Raw genomic sequence first — 19,456 nt, 5'->3', positions numbered from 1 at the left:
GGGTCTTGCTGTCGTCCAGGCTGGAGTGCAGTGGTGTGATCACAGCTCACTGCAGCCTCCAGCTCCTGGGCTCAAGTGATCCTCCCACCTCAGCCTCCTGAGTAGCTGGGACTATGGGTGTGCACCACCATGCCAGGCTAATTTTTATTTTATTTTTATTTTTATTTTTTTGTAGAGATGGGGTCTTGCTATGTTGCCAGACTGGTCTCAAACTCCTGGCATCAAGCAATCCTCCTGCCTCGGCCTCCCAAAGTTCTGGGACTACAGGTTTGAGCCACTGTGCCCAGCCTCTTTTCAGATCGTTATGGCCATTTGAATATTATTCTTGTCATCTACCTTTTTGGGGGTTATAATCTTTCTATTATAGATATGAAGGATTTAAAAATATATATATCCTGTGGATATGAGATCCTTGTCACGACGTATGTGTTGCCGGTATGTTTCCTGGCCCAGCGCCTTTTTTCTTTCTTACTTGCATCTTTTGGTGACCAGAAATTTTTAATTTTGATGAAGTCCAATTTATCCACTTTTACGGTCAGAGCTATGTGTGTCCCGTTTAAGAAATCCTTGCCTACCCCCTAAACATCCCTTGAAGCCACCTCTTCCCTTCTGACGTCTTTGCCTCTAGCCAGCTCTTTGCAGCCAGTTTTCTCCCGTGCTTCTCCGTTCTCCTCCCACCAATGTCCCCACCCCACTTTTTGCCCCCTCCTCTGCCTCCCTCACTGCAGTCAGCAGCATCTTCCTGCCCAGGGACAGTCCTGGCTCTTCTGAGAATCCCTGGGACCAGCACAGCCTCTGGCACGCACTAGGTGCTTAATAAAAGCTCCATAAATGAAGGCAATATCCTGTGGCTTAGCTGGGAATCGTTAAAACTGTCAATTAGCTCTAAACACCAGCTCCTCGGGAACATTTGGGCAGAGCCAGAGAAACAAAAAAGTTTTGGAAAAACCAACAAGATAGGAATGTTTCGTTTTCTCCCTCACTGGAGCATTTACCGCACAAACTCAGACCTCGTTAGCATTATTTATTCTTGCTTTGTCCCCAACCATAGACAAGGGAACACTTTTTCCTGTACCCGCCGGCTGCAAGAGCTCCCTGTCACACCCCGCAACAGTGTTTGCTGCCCCTGAACGCTGGGGAGACTCGTGATCCCCTAATCCTTCTCTTCACCGTGAGTGATGACGTAGCACAGGTTTCTGTAGTCCAGGTTGCCGCACACATCTGGGGGGAACGCTGCAAACATCTGCTTGACCTGGGAAGGAGCAGAGAGTCAGCCTGCACCAGGCCAGGTGGCAGCCAGAGCAGAGAATCCGCTGTGATCCACCAAAATCCCAATTTACCTCCTCCTCACTGAAGCGGTCTGCCTGGGTCATAAGTTTTTCTTTGATGCTGTTCAAGGGAGAGACACAGTTACATTCAGGGAAAGGGATATCCAGCTTGAACATGCAGACCCCAGGGGTGATGAGGGGCAAGTGGGCGCAGGGGGACGTCCTGGCCCAGGAGGCCAGGCTACTCCAATGACCCAATAGCCTCTGAACCTCGGTTTCCTCCTCCATGAAGTGGGCTTTCCTCCCAGCATCAGGTAGGGACCAAAAGAAATGACCTGGGGACCCCAACATGGGGGCCACTCTGAACCTCAGTTTCTTTCTCTGTGAAGTGGGCTTTCCTCCCAGCATCAAGTGGGGACCAAATGGAATGACCTGGGGACCCCAACATGGGGGCTACTCTGATTTCCCATCATGCACTATAACTAAGCTCTGTATCATTGAGGGGAGACACCTCAGGTCCCCCACCGCAGAGCCTCTTTTGCCTGATTCTGGACACACTGTTTTCTCCAGCTTGTGATGTTCACTGACATCTGCAAAGCACTTTAGAGACGACAAGATGCTTGTGCTCTGCCAAGGGTATAGGAAGGCCTGTCCAGGTCTGTGTCCTCTTGGGCCTGCAAGGGACTGGTGCCCCTTCAAGTTTGGAGGGTCCTGTAGGGTTCTTAAGGAGGCTCAGTGGGCAGGGATGGTATCAGACAGCTGAGCGGGGCCTCATCCACCCACTCTGGCACCAGCTGCGGCAGACCTCGCTAAGGACCAATGCACATTTTCCATTATTTATGTTTCTGTGGGCCAGTCACAGTTTCCAGCTCTCCAGGCTGGGGACTTTTCACAGACTCTGTTTCAACCAGAGTCTCCGTCGTGGCCTGTCTGGCCTGCCTGGCCTGCAGCTACAGATCCAGGTCCCATGTCCCAAGGCAGTGCCTTCAGTTCCCAAATTAGGTCCCCCAAGGGTCTTTCCAGCCTTGTCCTTAAGAGTGAAGGTGGTTGACAGTAGAGGGAGGGCTCGGGGTCACTCCAGGGATGCCTCTGACGCTTCCCCAGTTCCCCAGGATGGAGGTAGGAGCCACAGACCCCGAGGGAGGGGTGAAGGGGAGGACTGTGGCCTGGAGCAACCCTCAGCATCCCCTCCCCATCCCAGGGGAGTATGTGACTCATGATCTTGGAGTTGAGAACGTGTGAAACAGGACAGACCCTCTCCACCTCCACCCCTGCCGCATCTGCCCTCTGCCCCTCCACCTCCATATGTGAGAATCTCAAAACTAGCAAAACTCGCCTCAAAACCTGAAGGCCGGCAGCATTACAGTAATTGATCAGGAAGCCTGGGCCTGGGGAGGAATCTCACCTGCCCCAGGCCACCCTCAGGTCCAGCAAGGTTCTGAAGGGACTGCCTGGGCACAGCTCAGAGGTCAGCTCTAAATCCTGGGTCCTGGGAAGGCTGCCACTCCCCCGCCCACTCCCACCTGCAATCCTTGGCTCTCTGCTCTCGTGTTGTCACTGGGTGGGGCACCCCTACCCTCACGATGGCAGCCCCAGTGCCTGCCGGACAGCTGCCTGCAGCCACTTCCCCCTCATACATTCCAAGTGAGCCGGTCACCTTCCCCAGTCCTTGCTGCCCTCTTGCCTGAGGCAGTGCTGACTTCGATCTGGCTCAGTCCTCTCCCCAGACCCTGGATCCTATGGGCACTGATCCTATAAGCTCTTTGCTTATCTGTCTACCCGACTCTGTCTCGACGGCCATGACCCTCCTGGGAGCTGCAACTCCTTCTCCAGGCTGGCCTCCATGGTGTCCTTCCCTAACTCCTCCTCAGGTTCTCCCATGCTCCCAGGGCAGACACAGAGTCCAGGGGCTACGGTGTGAGCCTCTCCAACAGGCGCCGCCTGCCACTCTGTGCTCAGTCTCCCCTATACCACCTCCATGCACACCCTCCAACTGCAGCCAACTCCAAACACACACGCACACGCCAAGCCCTGGCCCTCCAAGCTCTCTGTTCCCTCATCTAAAATGCTGTTCCCGCCCTAGCCTGGGCTACCCGTAGTCATCCTTCAAGGTCCGCCTTTGCCCCCACACCCACCCCACTAGGAAGCTCTCTTGGAGTGACCCACCACTTCTTTTTTTTTTTTGAGATAGAGTTTCACTCTGTCACCCAGGCTGGAGTGCAATGGCGTGATCTTGGCTCACTGCAACCTCCACCTCCTAGGTTCAAGCGATTTTCCTGCCTCAGCTACCAGAGTAGCTGGGATTACAGGCGGGCACCACTATGCCTGGCTAATTTTTTTTTTTTTTTTACTTTTCAGTAGAGACGGGGTTTTGCTGTGTTGGCCAGGATGGTCTAGAACTCCTGGTCTCAAGCGATCTGCCCACCTCGGCTTCCCAAAGTGTTGGGATTACAGGCGTGAGCCACTGCGCCCAGCCTGACCCACCACTTCTTATCCATTTCTACTTCCATGCACATACAGAGAAGGGGACACCAAGACCCAGAGAGGGGAAGGGACATCAAGTGATATCACTGGGCCGGATCCCCAGCTCCTGGCTTTTGGGAGAGGAGACTGGGCTGCCACCCATCCTGACCCCAGCCCGGAGCTGGCTTATTCCCGTGAGCCTTTGCAGGCAGGAAACCCCAAGGCAGTCAGGGGAAACTTACACATCGGCCTTGACGAAACCTTTTCCTTCAGTGTCGAACACTTTGAAGGCGTGGAGAATGGTCTCCTCTGGGTCCGTACCTATAAGCAGCACATACAGGGCAGAGAGAGAGGCAGGTGGAGAAGGACCCACAGAGACAGGCACCAGGCTGGGCAGGGGCTGGGGATGGGGGCAAGTCCCACGGCCCCTGCACAGAGGCACAGCTCTGGGGAACTCCTTCCCCAACTTCCACTGCACAGTGAGGGCCGAGCTCACTTGAAGCAAGAGCAAGGAGGGAAACAGGTCATTGTAATCATAGACAAGGGCACCGCATATATATTTTTGTGAACAACCTGTGCAACTGTACATGGAGACCCTGATTGAGCATTTACTTTGGGCTTAACCCTTCCCTATTTTACAGATGGAAAAGCTGAGACCCAGAGAAGTTAAGTGACTTGTCCAGGGTCTCACAGCTGAGTCTGCTGCATGACCAGTGAAGTGGGGGGCACGACTCTGGGGCTCACGCGTCACCCAGGCTGTGCACAAGATGTCGTGGGTGGAAGAAAAAGAGTTCTGTACATGGCTGCCAAAAGGCTGGGGCTTGGGCAGTGGCATTGGAGGGGTCTGAGAGATTGTCCTGGCCAGAAGTGGGGTAGGTGGGCCAACGGGCCAAGGGAGGGGGCTCGGGGGGCAGAAGTGAAGCCAGAGAAGTTCTGCTTTTATCACGTTCACAGCATAGTCTTGGGGAGAGATGTCATTAGAAGAAATGAATCTGATACCCACAACGGGATTGAATGTGCAGCCCCCGCATTGCACCAGTGGGAAACAGAAGCCCACAGAGAGGAAGGGTCTTGCCCAAGGCTTCACAGGCTGTGTGAATGACAGCAGGTGACCTGGCCACCCTTGCCTGGTACTCTTTCGCCCTCTGTCACCGTGTCCTCCTTGTTCACTGTGGACGCGGGGTGCCCCCTTCCTTTCTTCAGTGCTCAACCGTGTCATTGGTGAAAGGGGACAGAGATGGTGCTCGCCACCCACCTCACAGGAGCAGCTAAGATAACATACCATTCATGGTAAGGTTTTAACAAACGTGTATCAATCAGGGCTGCAAACAAATCTGAGTGCTCTATGCCTGCAGCTTTAAGATTTTATCTCCTGGAGCTCTCAGAGCACCCATGGAGTAGATGTGGTCATTTTAGTTTATCAGAGAGAAAACAGGCTCAGAGAGGTTTCATTACATGCCCAAAGCCCACTGATAAGAGAAAGGAGGATTGAAACCCACCTCTGTGGACTCCAGAGTCCCCTGCTCCTTCTGCCACCCTGTGCTCCTGCCAGTCAGATTGGGTCAGGCAGGGCCATGTGCCTCCCCCATCAGACTAGGTCAGGGCCATTTGTTCCTCCACCATCACACTAGGTCAGGACCATCTGTGCCTCCCCCATTAGACTGGGTCAGTGCCATCTGTTCCTCCTCCATCAGACTGGGTCAGGGCCATCAGCGCTTCCTCCATTAGATTAGATCAGGGCCTTATCTATGCCTCCCCATCTGATGGGGTCAAGGTCATCTGTGCTTCTCCCATCAAACTGGATCAGGGTCATCTGTGCCTCCCCCATCAGACTGGATCAGGGTCATCTGTGCCTTTCCCATCATACTGGCTCAGGGCCATCTGTGCCTCCCCCATCAGACTGGGTCAGGGCCATCTGTGCCTTTCCCCTCAGATTTGATCAGGGCCTCATCTGTTTCTCTAACACTAGAGAGGGTCAGGGTCAGCTCTACCTCTCCCATCAAACTGGATCAGGGTCATCTGTGCCTCCCCCATTAGACTGGGTCAGGGCCATCAGTGCCTTTCCCCTCAGATTAGGTCCTCATCTGTTCCTCTCCCATTACACAGGGTCAGGTACATCTGTGCCTCTTCCATCAGAGTGGGTCAGAGCCATCTGTGCCTCTCCCATCAGATTAGATCAGGGCCTCATTTGTTCCTCCCCCATTAGACTAAGTCAGGGCCATCTGTTCCTCCCCCATCAGACCAAGTCAGGGCCATCTGTTCCTCCCCCATCAGACCAGATCAAGTCCATCTGTGCCTCTTCCATCAGACTGGGTCAGGGCCATGTGTGCCTCCCACATCAGACTAAGAACTAGCCAGGAGTGGGGCAGTGTCTGAGTCTCCAGGCATCTCTGAAACTGGCACAGAGTGAAAAAGCCTGGCACATGCTGGCCTCACTGGCCTGGGAACTTCTAGAGGGCAGAGCCATGGACTGCCTCTGGGCAGGGTGGCAGGAAGTTCGTGTGCCCAGCAGAGAGGCTCCGCCCAGAGCACAGCAGGGGCAGGGCTCCAGGCCCTCACAGCCTGTCCAAGCAGGCAGAGGTCGGAGGGTGCCTCCAAGCGGGTGAGGGTTGAGTGACCAGAGGCAGCCACGTGGGATTTGCCTCCGAGGCCACAGCCTCCCAGGTCTCACCGATTAGCTGAAAATTCCCAGCGTCTTTGAAGAGGCCTCACTGCTTGGGTAGGTTTGTGGCCGGCTCCAGCCTGTCCCGCTGCGGACCATGCACATGAACTTAGCTCAGGCTCTCAGGCACCCAGCACAGCCCTGCCACTCCCTGTTGCCATGGCTGGCAGTCCTCCCTTCCCTCCTCCACAGAGAAAACCTCTGTTCCTGAGACTGCAAACCTCATAAAATCTGCTACAGAGTGGCCACCGCCCCCCATCATCGTTGGGAATCTCATGACGCAGTCTCCTCTTCCCAATTAGTGGGGTGAGGTGGCGCCCGCCCCAGCCCCCTGCCCTCCCGGCTCCTGTCCCCTCCCACCGGCCTCTCACGCAGTCTGGCCACGTCTGCACAACAGGCTCAGCCGGAGCCCCAGTCCCGGCGCCCCTGCAAAAATGAGAAAAAGCTGCAGCCCACACCAGGCCCTGGGTCACAGCTTCAGCTCAACCATGGACCAACACGAGCTTTTAGTCTCCATCTTCCCATCTGTGAAACAGGTTTGGGGCCCACCGTGAACTGACAGAGTCCCCTCCCCCTCCCCTGAGCACTCCTGCAGGCCTTTCCAAACTCCTGCTCTGGCAGCAGGGCCCTCCCTGTCCACGTCCAACACCAGGGGTGGGAGGTGCTCACCACCTCACCTCCTGGGCTGGGCCCTGGGCCGTCCACTCTGGCAGAACCAGAGGCCACTTCCCCAGGCCCTCCCGCCGGCCTTTAACAGGCCTCCTTCAGTGACGTTCCTCTGGATAAAAGAGTCAGGCCTGTCTGCTTCCTTTGAAGTTGCTGGCTACAGTCACGCATATCTTTCCCACAGAGCATTCATCTCTCCCGGCCTCCTGGGTTTCTGAGCTCTTCCAGGAGGCAGACATGGTCCTGGAAATAGGCCCCGACAAGCTGCCCGGCGGCGGGCCCAGTGATGCTCCTGATTCAGCTAGACAGCCCCACGTTCAAAGCCTGCTCCGGATGAGCCTGCCCTCCCCAGCCCTGGGTTTCCTCATCTCTCGCACCCAGGCTGATGGCTGCCTTCCTTCTGGCTCTAGATCTGCCGGGACACGGTGCGTGGAGGCTGCTCTACCCCCTAGCAGGTCACGACCCATGAGAGTACTGATTTTTCACCCCATCAAACCTGTGATGTCAGGTCGGATCACCCTGTGGTGGACTGAATGGTGGCCCCTAAAAAGGTATGTCCACCAGAAGCCAGGTGCGGTGGCTCACACCTGTAATCCCAGCACTTTGGGAGGCCGAGGTGGGTGGATCACGAGGTCGGGAGATCGAGACCTTCCTGGCTAACACAGTGAAACTCCATCTCCCCTAAAAATACAGAAAAATTAGCCGGGCGTGGTGGTGGGCACCTGTCCCAGTTACTTGGGAGGCTGAGGCAGGAGAATGGCATGAACCCGGGAGGCAGAGCTTGCAGTGAGCCAAGATCACGCCACTGCACTCCAGCCTGGGTGACAGAGCGAGACTCCGTCTCAAAAAAAAAAAAAAGAAAAGAAAAAGATATGTCCACCAGAGCCTGTAAATGTCACCTTATTTGGAAAAAAGGACTTTGCAGATGTAAGTTAAGCATCTTGAGATGCAGAGATCATCTTAGATTATCCAGGTAGGACCTAAATCCAACAGCAGGTAGAGTCCGGGCGCTGGGGCTTATGCCTGTAATCCCAGCAGTTTGGGAGGCCGATATGGGCAGATCACTTGAGGTCAGGAGTTCGAGACCAGCCTGGCCAACGTGGCGAGACCCTGTCTCTACTAAAAATACAAAAAAAAAAAAAAAAAAAAAAATTAGCCAGGCATAGTGGCGGGCGCCTGTAATCCCAGCTTCTTGGGAGGCTGAAGCATGAGAATCGCTTGAACCTTGGAGGTAGAGGTTGCCATGAGCTGAGATTGCGCATTGCACTCCAGCCTGGGCAACAGAGTGAGACTCCGTCTCAAAAACAAAACAAAATGAAACAAAGAGGCAGGTGGAGGGAGGTTAGATAGAAGAGGACGGGACCATTGACAACGAAGCAGAGATGAGAGAGGTAGAGCCACCAGAAGCTGGGGAGGCAAGGAATGGATTCTCCCCAAATCCTCTGCCAGATTTTGCACTTCTAGTCTCCAGGACTGTGAGACAATACATGTCTGTTGTTTCGAGCCACCCGGTTTCACAGAATTTGTTACAGCAGGCTCAGGAAACTATTATAAGCCCATTTTACAGACCAAAAAACTGAGGCCAGAAAGCAGATAAATCTGTGCAAGGTCAACCTAGGAGTCAATGGGAAGCCAGGGCCCGACCCTAGGCCTAGCCAAGGCAGGGGGTCCAAGGGAGGAGGCCTGGCAGGGGCAGCCTGAGGGTGGGGGGCTGACAGTGCCCACCTCCCAGGGACCACTGCCCCAGCTGGCTTTTCCTTTTTTTTTTTTTTTTTTTTTGAGATGGAGTCTGGCTCTGTTACCAGGCTGGAGTACAGTGGCCCAATCTCGACTCACTGCAACCTCTGCCACCCGGGTTCAAGCGATTCTCCTGTCTCAGCCTCCCAAGCAGCTGGGATTACAGGCACCCACAACCATGCCCAGTTAATTTTTGTATTTTTAGTAGAGGCAGGGTTTCGCCATGTTGGTCAGACTGGTCTCGAACTCCTGACCTCAGATGACCCACCCACCTCGGCCTCCCAGAGTGCTGGGATTACAGGCACAAGCCACCACGCCCGACCTTGGCCCTTCCTTCTAATCACGGAACTCTCAAGCTCCGGGACGTCCCTATGGGAGAGCTCCCCCAGGGCCAGGACAGAAAGGGGACACAGATGGCCCCAACCCTCCACCCCACGCCTAATGCTGTGTCTCGGGCGGGTACAGTGGTTAGAGCCAGGCTTTGGGGTTGAGGTTCCATCCCGGCCACTTTTTGCTGGGGCATCTGGGGCAGGGTTCGTGACTCCTCTGGGTCTGAGTCTCTTCATTTGTGAATGAGGCTCCGTGCTCCTTCCTCTGGGGGCTCCAGTGGCCACAGAAAAAGACAAGGGGAGTAACTCGCTCTGCACGGGGGTCGACCACAGCATCTTTCGGAAACACCTTCCCTCCGGCATCCTCTTCCTGTCCCCCCAGCCCCATGTGCAGAGCGGGCAAAAGGAGCCCACAGGTAGGAAGGTAGGGGAGCAGCATGGCTGGGGGCAGTGGGATGGGGAGCACTGTCCTGATGGTGGGCGAAGGGGTTAAAGGCAGGGTTTAGTTGTTGTTGTTGAGACAGGGTCTTGCTCTGTCACCCAGGCTGGAGTGCAGTGGTGTGATCTCAGCTCACTGCAACCTTCACCTCCCAGGGTCAAGCGATCCTCCCACCTTGGCCTCCAAAATAGCTGGGACTACAGGCATGTGCCACCATGCCTGGCTAATTTTTGTATTAGTAGAGATGAAGTTTCATTATATCACCCAGGCTGGTCTCAAACTCCTGGACTCAAGCAAACCGCCCGCCTCAGCCTCCCAAAGCGCTGGGATTACATGCATGAGCCACCATGCCTGGCCGAAGCAGGAGTCTTTACGGTTACCCCAGTCTGTGGTGAAGAGAGGGAAACTGAGGCAGGGTCCCTGAAGGTGTGTGCACCCGGGGGCTGGTGTCTGGGGCCACATCATGCTCCCACCTGTGGTGTGTGTGTGTCAGGGCCCCCCCCTTCCCACACACATCCGCCTGCCATTCCCCGCCATCCCCCAGGACTCCAGGAGCCTGGCTCACCCTTCAGCTTCTCCCCAAACATAGTCAGGAACACCGTGAAGTTGATGGGTCCGGGGGCCTCCTTCACCATGGCCTCCAGTTCCTCGTTCTTGACATTGATGCGGCCTGTGGGAGGTGAGAGGTGGGGGCGCCCGGGAGGATAAGAGAGAACAGAGCTTGGGCCTTGGAGGGTCCCACAGAGCCTCCCCACTCAGCCGTCCCACATCTCCCCCACTCAGCCCTAAGGCCCTGCCCCCTCATTGGGGGACTCTTTGGGGGACATTTGGGCCACAGTCAGCTTCCGGCTACCCCCAGCCTCATGAGAAGGGCAGCAAGTCACTCTCATCCCCATTTTACAGGTGAAGAAACTGAGGCCCAAGAAGCTGCAGCTGAGGTGCACAGGTGCTGCAGGCTCAGGATTCCTGTGCCCCAGGAGGGAATCAGTGGATGCCTGGACGCCAGGATTCCCCGTGGTTCCAGGGGACACTCAGATTCGCAGGGGCTCAGGGCCTTGTTACGTCCGTTCCACCACCTAAACCCTGCATAGGCAACTTCAGGCTCTTCCCTGGGGCCTTAGAGGGGGCAGAAACCTCAACCTGGGAGTTCGGTCTTTCCCTCCGACTCAGCTTCTCCCCTGCTCTCCTGGCCCCTGCCCACACCCAGGGCCACCTACACCAGCTCCAGGCCCATGCTGCTACTCCTGTCCCTGGAGTGTCCTCCCCTTCCCTGGCCGAGTCCTTCTCCAACCCCCCAGGAAGGTCTCCTGACTTTCCAGGCAGCAGCTGCCTTTGCCCTGCGCTCCCCAGCACAGGAGCCTCTCACGCCCACTGCGAGCGCTGCCCCGCTGGCCCCAGCTGCCCACTCTCTGGATGGCCCGGCCCTAAGCTCCCCCGGCTACTGGCTCACCCACCCAGTGCGGCAAAGGTGTCCCTCAAGTCCTCTTTGTCGATGAAACCATCGCGGTTCTGGTCCATGATGGTGAAAGCCTGGCAGAGACACAGGTGCCGAGTGGCCACCCACCCTTCCAGTCCCCCCCAAGGACCATCCTCCTGCTGACTGCTGCCCAAGGAGCCTCAGGGCAGGTCCCTCTGGCAGCCCAGCTGGGATGTGCTCCATCCCCAGCCCCTCATTTCAGGCTCACAGCAACTCCAGTTTACAGAGAGGGAAACAGGTGCAGAGAGAGAAAAAAGCCTGGCCCCAGGTCACACAGCAAGCACAGGGTCAGGTACAGAGAGAGGAAGAGGTTGCCCAAGGGCAACAGGTCACACACCCAGGCTCTAGGCCATGGCCATGGTGTCCTGAAAAAATAATGTCATTGGCTAGGCATGGCGGCTCATGCCTGCAATCCCAGCACTTTGGTAGGCAGAGGCAGGAGGATTGCTTGAGGCCAGGAGTTTGAGACAAGCCTGGGCAAAACAATGAGACCCTGTCTCTACAAAATATTAAAAAGTTAGCCAGGCATAATGATGTATGCCTGTAGTTTCAGCTACTCAGGAGACTGAGGTGGGGATCGCTTGAGCCCAGGAATTTGAGGTTTCAGCGAGCACTGACTGCAATACTGCACTCCAGCCTGGGTAACAGAGCAAGACCCTGTCTCAAAAAAACAAACAAACAAACAAAAAACAAAAAACTATGATCATTAAAAAATGTAGTAATGGACTGAGCGCGGTGGCTCACGTCTGTAATCCCAGCACTTTGGGAAGCTGAGGCAGGTGGATCACCTGAGGTCAGGAGTTCCAGACCAGCCTGGCCAACATGGCAAAACCCTGTCTCTACTAAAAATTCAAAAAATTAGCCGGGTGTGGTGGTGCGTGTCTGTAATCCCAGCATCCCAGCTACTTGGGAGGCTGAGGCAGGAGAATTGCTTGAACCTGTGAGGTGGAGGTTGCAATGAGCGGAGATCACACCATTGCACTCCAGCCTGGGCGACAGAGCCAGACTCTGTCAAACAAACAAAATAATCATAATAATAATAGTAATAATGACATCTTCAGCCCCCCGAGACTGAGGACTGAGCCTCTGCCCAGCTCCTTGAGCAACTGGCATGCATTCCAAGAATCCTCACAGCAGCCCCATGGGACAGCAGACCGACCTCTTTAAACTCCTGGATCTGGGACTGATCAAACATGGAGAAGACGTTGGAGCTAGCAGTGCCTTCTGCTCTTTTCCGAGCTCTTCTCGGTGCCTGCGAGGTACCAGACAACGCCTTGCAGCGGCCCCTGCCTCGAGGGTCAGCCCCCACCCCCTGTCTCACCTCCCAGGGCATCGCAGTCCAGAATGACTCTGCCCTCCCCGGTGCCCACAGCAGACAGACAAGGCTCCCCCTGAAGCCTTGCAGGTAATCAGGACGTTCTCCCAGCCCATGACAAGAAGCCTGCATGGCGTGCACCCCCACAGAGCTGGACAGCTGCTTCCTGGCCCTGTCCTCCGGGCTCCGGAAGGTGGGCGGCCAGCGCCTGCACTGCAGAGCAGAGGCGGGCATCTCTTCCTTCAGCCTCCCCATCTCCACCCCAGCATCCTCCACTACAGCTGGAATCTGACCTTATCACCACCTGCTAAAAACCTTCTTCGTGTTCTCAAGAGAATAATTGAGCTCTTAGACCCCCGACAGGATCTGCCTCTTGCCCCCTCCCGGAGCTGCTACTCCCTCTCACCCAGGTCCTCTGCTGTGTCCCACAGCTGCCTTCCCTCCCGGCGTTTGCCGCTGCCTGGAATGCCTTGCTCTGTTGGAATTCCCTGCTTGGAATGCCTTCCCTGGAGAATCTATGTAGAGACTCCTACCCATCCTGTAGGCTCAGCTTCCTCAACCTCCTCTGAGAAGCCTTCTCCGACCCCAGGCCATTCTCCCCTCCCCGCTCCACTGTGAACTGTCACCCCCACAGCACGCATCACACCATCCTGAGGTATCTCTGTGCGTCTGTCTCCTCGACTAAGTGGACATCTCAGGGGTAAAACTCACTTTGCCCCATCTCTGGTCTCTCCTGTCCCCACCCTGAACCTGGCTCAAAGTGGGGATCAGCTAATGCTTGGAAATAGCTGCCCAGAACTCAGGGCCAGCCTACGCAGCAGGCAAAGCAGGAGGCCACCCACGTTGAGTAGTTAGATGGTCTCCGGCCAGCCTTCCTGCCTCTGTGATGTCATAGTGTCTGGAAGTCCACTATTGGGCACTTCCTGAATGCCCTAGGTCCCCAAGACCCCCGAGGGTCCTGTCCCTTGGCAGCCATCCTTACAGCCCCCAGGGGCGCTGTAAGCCCCAGAATGGGCTCTTGATGGGGGAAAAGAATTGCTGGATTCCAGAGGGGGAGGTGGACGGGATGGCACAGGCATGGGCTCCCACCACCAGCTCCTGTCTCCATCACAACCTGTACCATCCTCTCCTGCCAAGCCCTTGTCTACCCGCCCCCACCAGAGCAGAGGATTCCCCTCATCCCCTGCTCCCCACCCCCCAACGCCTGTGTGGTCTCCCCTGCCCCCAGCTCACTGCTGTCCCCACCCCTGCCCAGGAGCCCTCGACTGACGGGGGCAGAAGTGCCGGCTGACTTATAATTAGCTTTTACTGGGTGCCTTGTCTCTACTAATCCTTTGAAAGGGGGCTGCCAGGGCGGCCGGGAACGTTATGATGCTGTAAAACCTCTGTAATATTTATAAATCCTTTCAGACATCATAAAGAAAAGAACTTCCCCGCAGAGTTCATCTCACATAATTACATATACATTTCCTCCGATTAATAAAAAATGATCACTTCCGTCTGTGGGAGGTTCTGCCCTTTCCCTGGCAGACCTGGCCATGGCCTTGGCGTCCTCAGTCCCTGCCCCCCAAGCTCCCAGCCTCTCATGATCCCCCTGGCTACACCCCCACCCTACAGTGTCCCAGAGCTTCATGAGGGAGGGAGAGGTCATTTTCTCTACCACGCAAGAGAGTCCTAAACCCTCGGGTCTTTGCAGCTCAGCTGTCTTGAAAATTCCTTTTGAGAACGGCCCCTATAAAATACAATTCCCCAGAGAGGAACATCTCAGGGAAGAAGGGGATCACCCGCATCAGGGTTCAAAGCCTGGCGTGGCAGCTCCCAGCCTCTGTGATGTTAAGAAATTCATTTGTCTTATCTGAGCCTGTTTCCCCATTTGTAAAACCAAGAACATGTCGACCTCAACGCATCGGGACGTGTATTAGACACATGCGGACCTCCAGGTAGGCCCATGCCCAGTCCTGGGGACCCAGGGCTGAATCAGGCCCCATCTTGGTCCCCAAGAAGCTCACAGTCCTGCTGGAGACAGGCAATCCACAGAGGCCCTCAGGCAGTCAGGAGGTGACAAGCTGAGACTGACAGCCGAGTCAGAGCTCTGGGCCGAAAGGGACTAACTAATGAGGCAGGGGAGATGCAGGCATAGAGGGACCGCCAGATTGATACCCCGAAGGGAGCCCCCAGGGGCAGGAGCCCAGGGCAAGCTCCACGTCACATGAGGTGCACAGGCAAAGGTGAGCAGGGGGACCTCGGAGCTCCAGAGGTGCCACGCTGTCGCGAACACTGACCCCCGGCCCTCCCAGGGGACCCGTGCCCTCAGAGCCACTGCCCCCATGAAGCCCCCAGGCCCTGCCCACCCCGCCTCTCTCCACCCTCCTCTTCCTCATTCTCCAGCAGTCCCCACCAAGTCCAGGAATGCAGAGACTCAAATCAGGACCCACGTGGAGAGGAGTCCCAGGTGGGGCAGGTCCAGGCACGGCATCAAGAGGGAAGAGGAGGTCAGACCAGGGACAACATGAGATCAAGGTCAGGAAGGTCAGTGAGAGGCAGGGTGAATTCAGGCAGGAGGTGAAGGTCAGAATCACACACGGAGTCAAGGTCACAGAATGAGATCAAAGTTGAGAAATGAGGCTGGGCGCAGAGGCTCACGCCTGTAATCTCAGAGCTTTGGGAGGCTGAGGCGAGTGGATCACTTGAAGTCAGGAGTTCAGACCAACCTGGACAACATGGTGAAACCCCATCTCTACTAAAAATACAAAAAAAATAAAAAATAAAAAAATAGCCAAGTGTGGTGGTGGGCGCCTGTAATCCCAGCTACTCAGGAGGCTGAGGCAGGAAACGCACCTGAAGCCAGGAGGCGGAGGTCGCAGTGAGCCGAGATGGAGCCACTGCACTCCAACCTGGGCGACAGAGTGAGATTCTGTCTGAAAAAGAAAAGGAGTTGCGGAATAAGGTCAGGGTCACAGTCAGGGTCAGGGGTGGGAGGGAGGGGACCGCAGTGCTGAAGCCAAAGACACAACAGCCATAGGCCTGAGCTCCCCAGGGAGGAGGTGGAGGTGAAGGAAGGTGGCCATGGGAGAGGCAGAACAACCCCAGCCTACCATGGTCTGGAGAGCTCCCTGGAGCTGCAGCTGGCTGGGGATCGCTCAGAGATGGCCCTTAAATAGTGATCCTCCCAAGGCCCCTGGCACGCACCAGGCTCAGTATGGAAGGTGATCCAGGTCAAGGATAGGGGCCTCCCTGCCAGGCACCTGCCTTGGGCCATTCAGAGTGGGTGGGGTTGGGGGGAATCCGTGGGTAAAAACCACGGACACAGGGACTGCCTAAGCCTCCAGGATCTCCGAGAGCCCTGGGCCAACTGTTTTCTCCAGAGCCAAGGGACCAAGGCCCAGGAAGGGGCATTTGGCCAAGGACACAGAGTAAGTTGAGGCCGGCAACCCCAATGGGAAGACTTGGCCTTGAGTCGTCAGGGAGTGTTGCCCAGGATGGGGTCACCCATGCCGGCTGGGACCCACTCAGACTGCAGTGTGGCCGGACCTCTGGAGCCGTGGGACTCTGGGTGGGACATCACCCTCTAGGAGGCTCAGTGATCTCATAGGAATGGGAGGGTGTGACACCCCCCGGTCTGCTTGTGGAGAGGGTTTCTGCACCAACCTGGCCCTCAAGGGCTCCTTCTCCCAATATGCCTATTATCAGGACCCCCATTACGCACCCCCAGGCCAGGGGACTCCCTCAGGGCACTGAAATGCTCAATGAACAGAGAAAGCAAAGAGACAAATAAAAGAAAAATGGGATGGGCGCGGTGGCTCACGCCTGTAATCCCAGAGCTTTCGGAGGCCAAGGCAGAAGGATCGCTTGAGGCCAGGAGTTCAAGACCAGCCTGGGCAACATAGTGAGACCCCCATCTCTACAAAATATATAAAAAAAGTAGCCGAGCATGGTGGTGTGTTCTTGTAGTCCCAGCTACTCAGGAGGCTGAGGCAGGAGGATTGCTTGAGTCCAGAAGTTTGAGGCTGCAGTGATCTATGATTGCGCCACTGCACTCCAGCCTGGGCAACAGAGTGAGATATTGTCTCTTAAAAAAAAGGAAAAAAGAAAAATGGAGGTGACCCTGATGAGGAAGAACTGAAAAATGAGACCTCCATTCCACCCTGGCTTCACACACACACATCCATCCCCACCCGGCCTGGCCCCGCCCAAGAATTCTCTAGTACATCTGCCAAACAGAGCCCGCACCTGCCCTGGAAAGCCTCTCCTGTGTCTAGCGCAGCCCCAGCAGCCCCAGCTCGACCTCAGAGGCTGCCACCGTCCATCTGGGGCCCGCCACATCTGATCAGCTGCCAGGGCCGGCAGTGCTGGGTTCAGGCAGTGAGCCCACGGGTCCCCAGGGGCTGAAGAGCTTAACTGTCCCAGGAGCTGGCCTCAGGCCTTCAGGCCCGGGTACAGCTGATCCCCTGCCTTGGGGGAAGGGAATATCATCATCATAATAAGAGCAGCTACTATACAACACAGAAGGTCAGGCCATGTCTTAAAACACGTGTCCTCCTAGGCCGGGCGCGGTGGCTCAAGCCTGTAATCCCAGCACTTTGGGAGGCTGAGACGGGCGGATCACGAGGTCAGGAGATCGAGACCATCCTGGCTAACACGGTGAAACCCCATCTCTACTAAAAAATACAAAAAACTAGCCGGGCGAGGTGGTGGGCGCCTGTAGTCCCAGTTACTCCAGAGGCTGAGGCAGGAGAATGGCGTAAACCTGGGAGGCGGAGCTTGCAGTGAGCTGAGATCCGGCCACTGAACTCCAGCCCGGGCGACAGAGCAAGACTCCGTCTCAAAAAAAAAAAAAAAACACGTGTCCTCACATTCAGTCCATACCCCATCTTCCGGATGAGGAAACTGAGGCACACATGGGTTAAGTCACTCACCCAAGGCAGGTAAGAAGTGGAGTCAGAGGCCAGGAACAGTGGCTCGCACCTGTAATCCCAGCACCTTGGGAGGCCGAGGAGGGAGGATCACTTGAGGCCGGGAGTTTGAGACCAGCCTAGGCAACATGGTGAAATTCTGTCTCCACACACAAAAAAATTTTTTTTAATTAAAAGATTAGTCAGGCATAGTGGTGAAGCGAAAAAGTTCCCTTATCCCCTTCACAGGGCATGCGGTGGGGGTGTGGCTTGCTTCTTCTGTGACCCACTGCTCAAACCTCTAGGGGGACCATGCAGACAGGCAGGCTCTGGGGCTCCGACCCCACGGCAGTGTCTAGGGGTTGACGCTTACAGCTCCTGAAGCCCCCGTGGGCGTGTGCTACAGGATGCTCTTCTAGTTTTGCCATCTGTAGGTGGCTTGTGTTCATCAGCTCAGTTAGACCCTCTGCCTTACCGTAAGGACAAAGGGCTTTCTGTATCCTGGGATTCTTGCCTTGATGCATGTGAAAACTGGATCACACGTGGGCTTGGAGAATGAGTGCGAGGTTTTATTGAATGGTGGATGTAGCTATCAGCAGATGATGGGGAGCCAGAAGGGGGATGGAGTGGGAAGGTGATTTTCAAGGTGCTCAGCGGCCAGACTCTCCTCCGACCATCCCTGGCCAAATTCCCCTGGGCATTTGCGTTATTCAGCCAGTCGATGGCGTGCCAGCGTCAGCCAGTGCTGTCGGTGTGCTCTTCCTGTCCTCTGCTCCTCTTGACGTCCAACCGCCTGTGTGTGCGCCCACTAGGGTCTCAGGGATTTCATAGGCACAGGATGGGCGGGGGGGGGGGGGGCAGGGTGTGGTGGGCCAGGGTGGTCTTGGAAAATGCAACATTTGGGCATGTAAACATGAGTGCCTGTCCTCACCTAGGTCCATGGGCACAGGCCCAAGGGTGGAGCCCTCACCAGGGACCCTGCCTTTCTCCTCCCAGCACTTCCCTGTCCCCCCTCCTATATCAGTGGCACATGCCTGTAGACCCAGCTACTTAGGAAGCTGAGGTGGGAGGCACTCCAGCCTGGACAACAGATCAAGGTCCCATTTCTAAACCAAAAAAAAAAAAAAAAAAAAAAGAGAGAGAGGGGTGGGGCCAGGACAAGAGCCCCTCTTTCTAGTGTTTCCAGAAGGAAGCTTCCAAAAGCTTCTGCTTATCCAAACTCTCCCCTCCTCCTGCTCCCTGCCAGTCACCCCCTACTACAGCTGACTGTGATGTCCCTGAGCTCTAGTGACTGAGTCCTCCTCCCAGAGCTGGGGCCAGGTCCTGCCATGATGCTGCACAGCCCGCTTTCTGCAGCAGGAAACTGTGTGCCTCAATCTCCCCGACAGGGCTCCTCTCCTGGTGTCCTGGCATTCCTCTCCAGGGAGACAAACCATACATTCCACAGGTGTTTAGCAGGCCAGGGGGAAAGGAGAACCCAGCTCTGGGGACGGGAGCCTGGATTCCAGTCCCAGCTGCCTGTACCTGCTGCAGAAAGCGGGCTGTGTGACCGCGACAGGTGCCTGCCCCTTTCCAGGCTCGGGCAGCAGGACAGTGGCCAGGCTACAGGCTTTCCATGCCCGGTCTTTGAGCCTGGCCCTGGTGCCTCCTGGCTCTGGGCTTACCGAGGGAGTAGCGGACCTAAAACTCCCTCTTCCTGCCTCTGGCTTCCCGCTGCCCTGAGGCCTCTGCAAGCAAGGGCTCTTGCCTCCAGGCAGCACGCCAGGGACCGTGGCAGGGGCTCCCGAAGGCCAGGGACAGGCCTGAGCAAGTGGAGAGCCCCCCCGCCCCCGCCTGCCCGGAGGAGGGGAAGCGACGCTGGTGAATCACACCGGGCTTACAAATTAGTCTGAGTGGATTTCCTCCCCTGGCCTCCTCCTTCGTATGACCGGAGGGAGGAAGAACTGGTGAGAAATCTGGTAGAGACGTGAAAACCCCGGGGTAAGATGGTTGGGAGACGTTCGTTCCTGAGGGGTGGGAAATGTGAGGGTGCAGTGGCCTTGAGAAGGGGGAGCCGTGAGTTCTGCACCCCCCAGTGGGACCCTCAGTTTTCCCCATCTGAGAAATAGTGCCAGCAGCTGGGACCCCTTGAGGCTGCCATCGGGAAGCCTAGTGCCGTTGGAAGGAGGTTGGCTTTGGGGTTATTGGCCTGGGGTTTGGAGGGCAGAG

General features: G+C 56.1%; 1 protein-coding gene across 3 annotated transcripts; it reads right to left on the bottom strand.

Moving 5' to 3' along the window:
- Positions 1-932: 932 nt before the first annotated feature.
- On the bottom strand, positions 933-18,006 carry MYL10 (myosin light chain 10). Of its 3 annotated transcripts, XM_037990454.2 has the most exons (8): positions 17,322-18,006; positions 12,201-12,293; positions 11,948-12,049; positions 11,019-11,094; positions 10,130-10,234; positions 3,974-4,052; positions 1,341-1,389; positions 933-1,252 (listed from the first exon to the last, which is right to left on the bottom strand). In XM_037990454.2, the coding sequence occupies exons 1-8, from the start codon at positions 17,397-17,399 to the stop codon at positions 1,154-1,156; spliced, it is 681 nt and encodes a 226-aa protein (XP_037846382.1). In that variant the 5' UTR covers positions 17,400-18,006; the 3' UTR covers positions 933-1,153. The 3 variants fall into 3 exon arrangements, with proteins under 3 accessions (XP_037846382.1, XP_072868822.1, XP_008016641.3); XM_073012721.1 differs by lacking the exons at positions 11,948-12,049; positions 17,322-18,006 and adding an exon at positions 12,763-12,803; XM_008018450.3 differs by lacking the exons at positions 11,948-12,049; positions 17,322-18,006 and having other exon boundaries at positions 12,201-12,486.
- Between the last annotated feature and the right edge of the window lie 1,450 nt (positions 18,007-19,456).

The sequence above is a fragment of the Chlorocebus sabaeus genome, chromosome 28, assembly GCF_047675955.1.
Source record: "Chlorocebus sabaeus isolate Y175 chromosome 28, mChlSab1.0.hap1, whole genome shotgun sequence".
Lineage (NCBI taxonomy): Eukaryota > Metazoa > Chordata > Mammalia > Primates > Cercopithecidae > Chlorocebus > Chlorocebus sabaeus.
The sequence above is the reverse complement of the archived record's forward strand: the minus strand, read 5'-3'. Positions and strand labels throughout refer to the sequence as shown.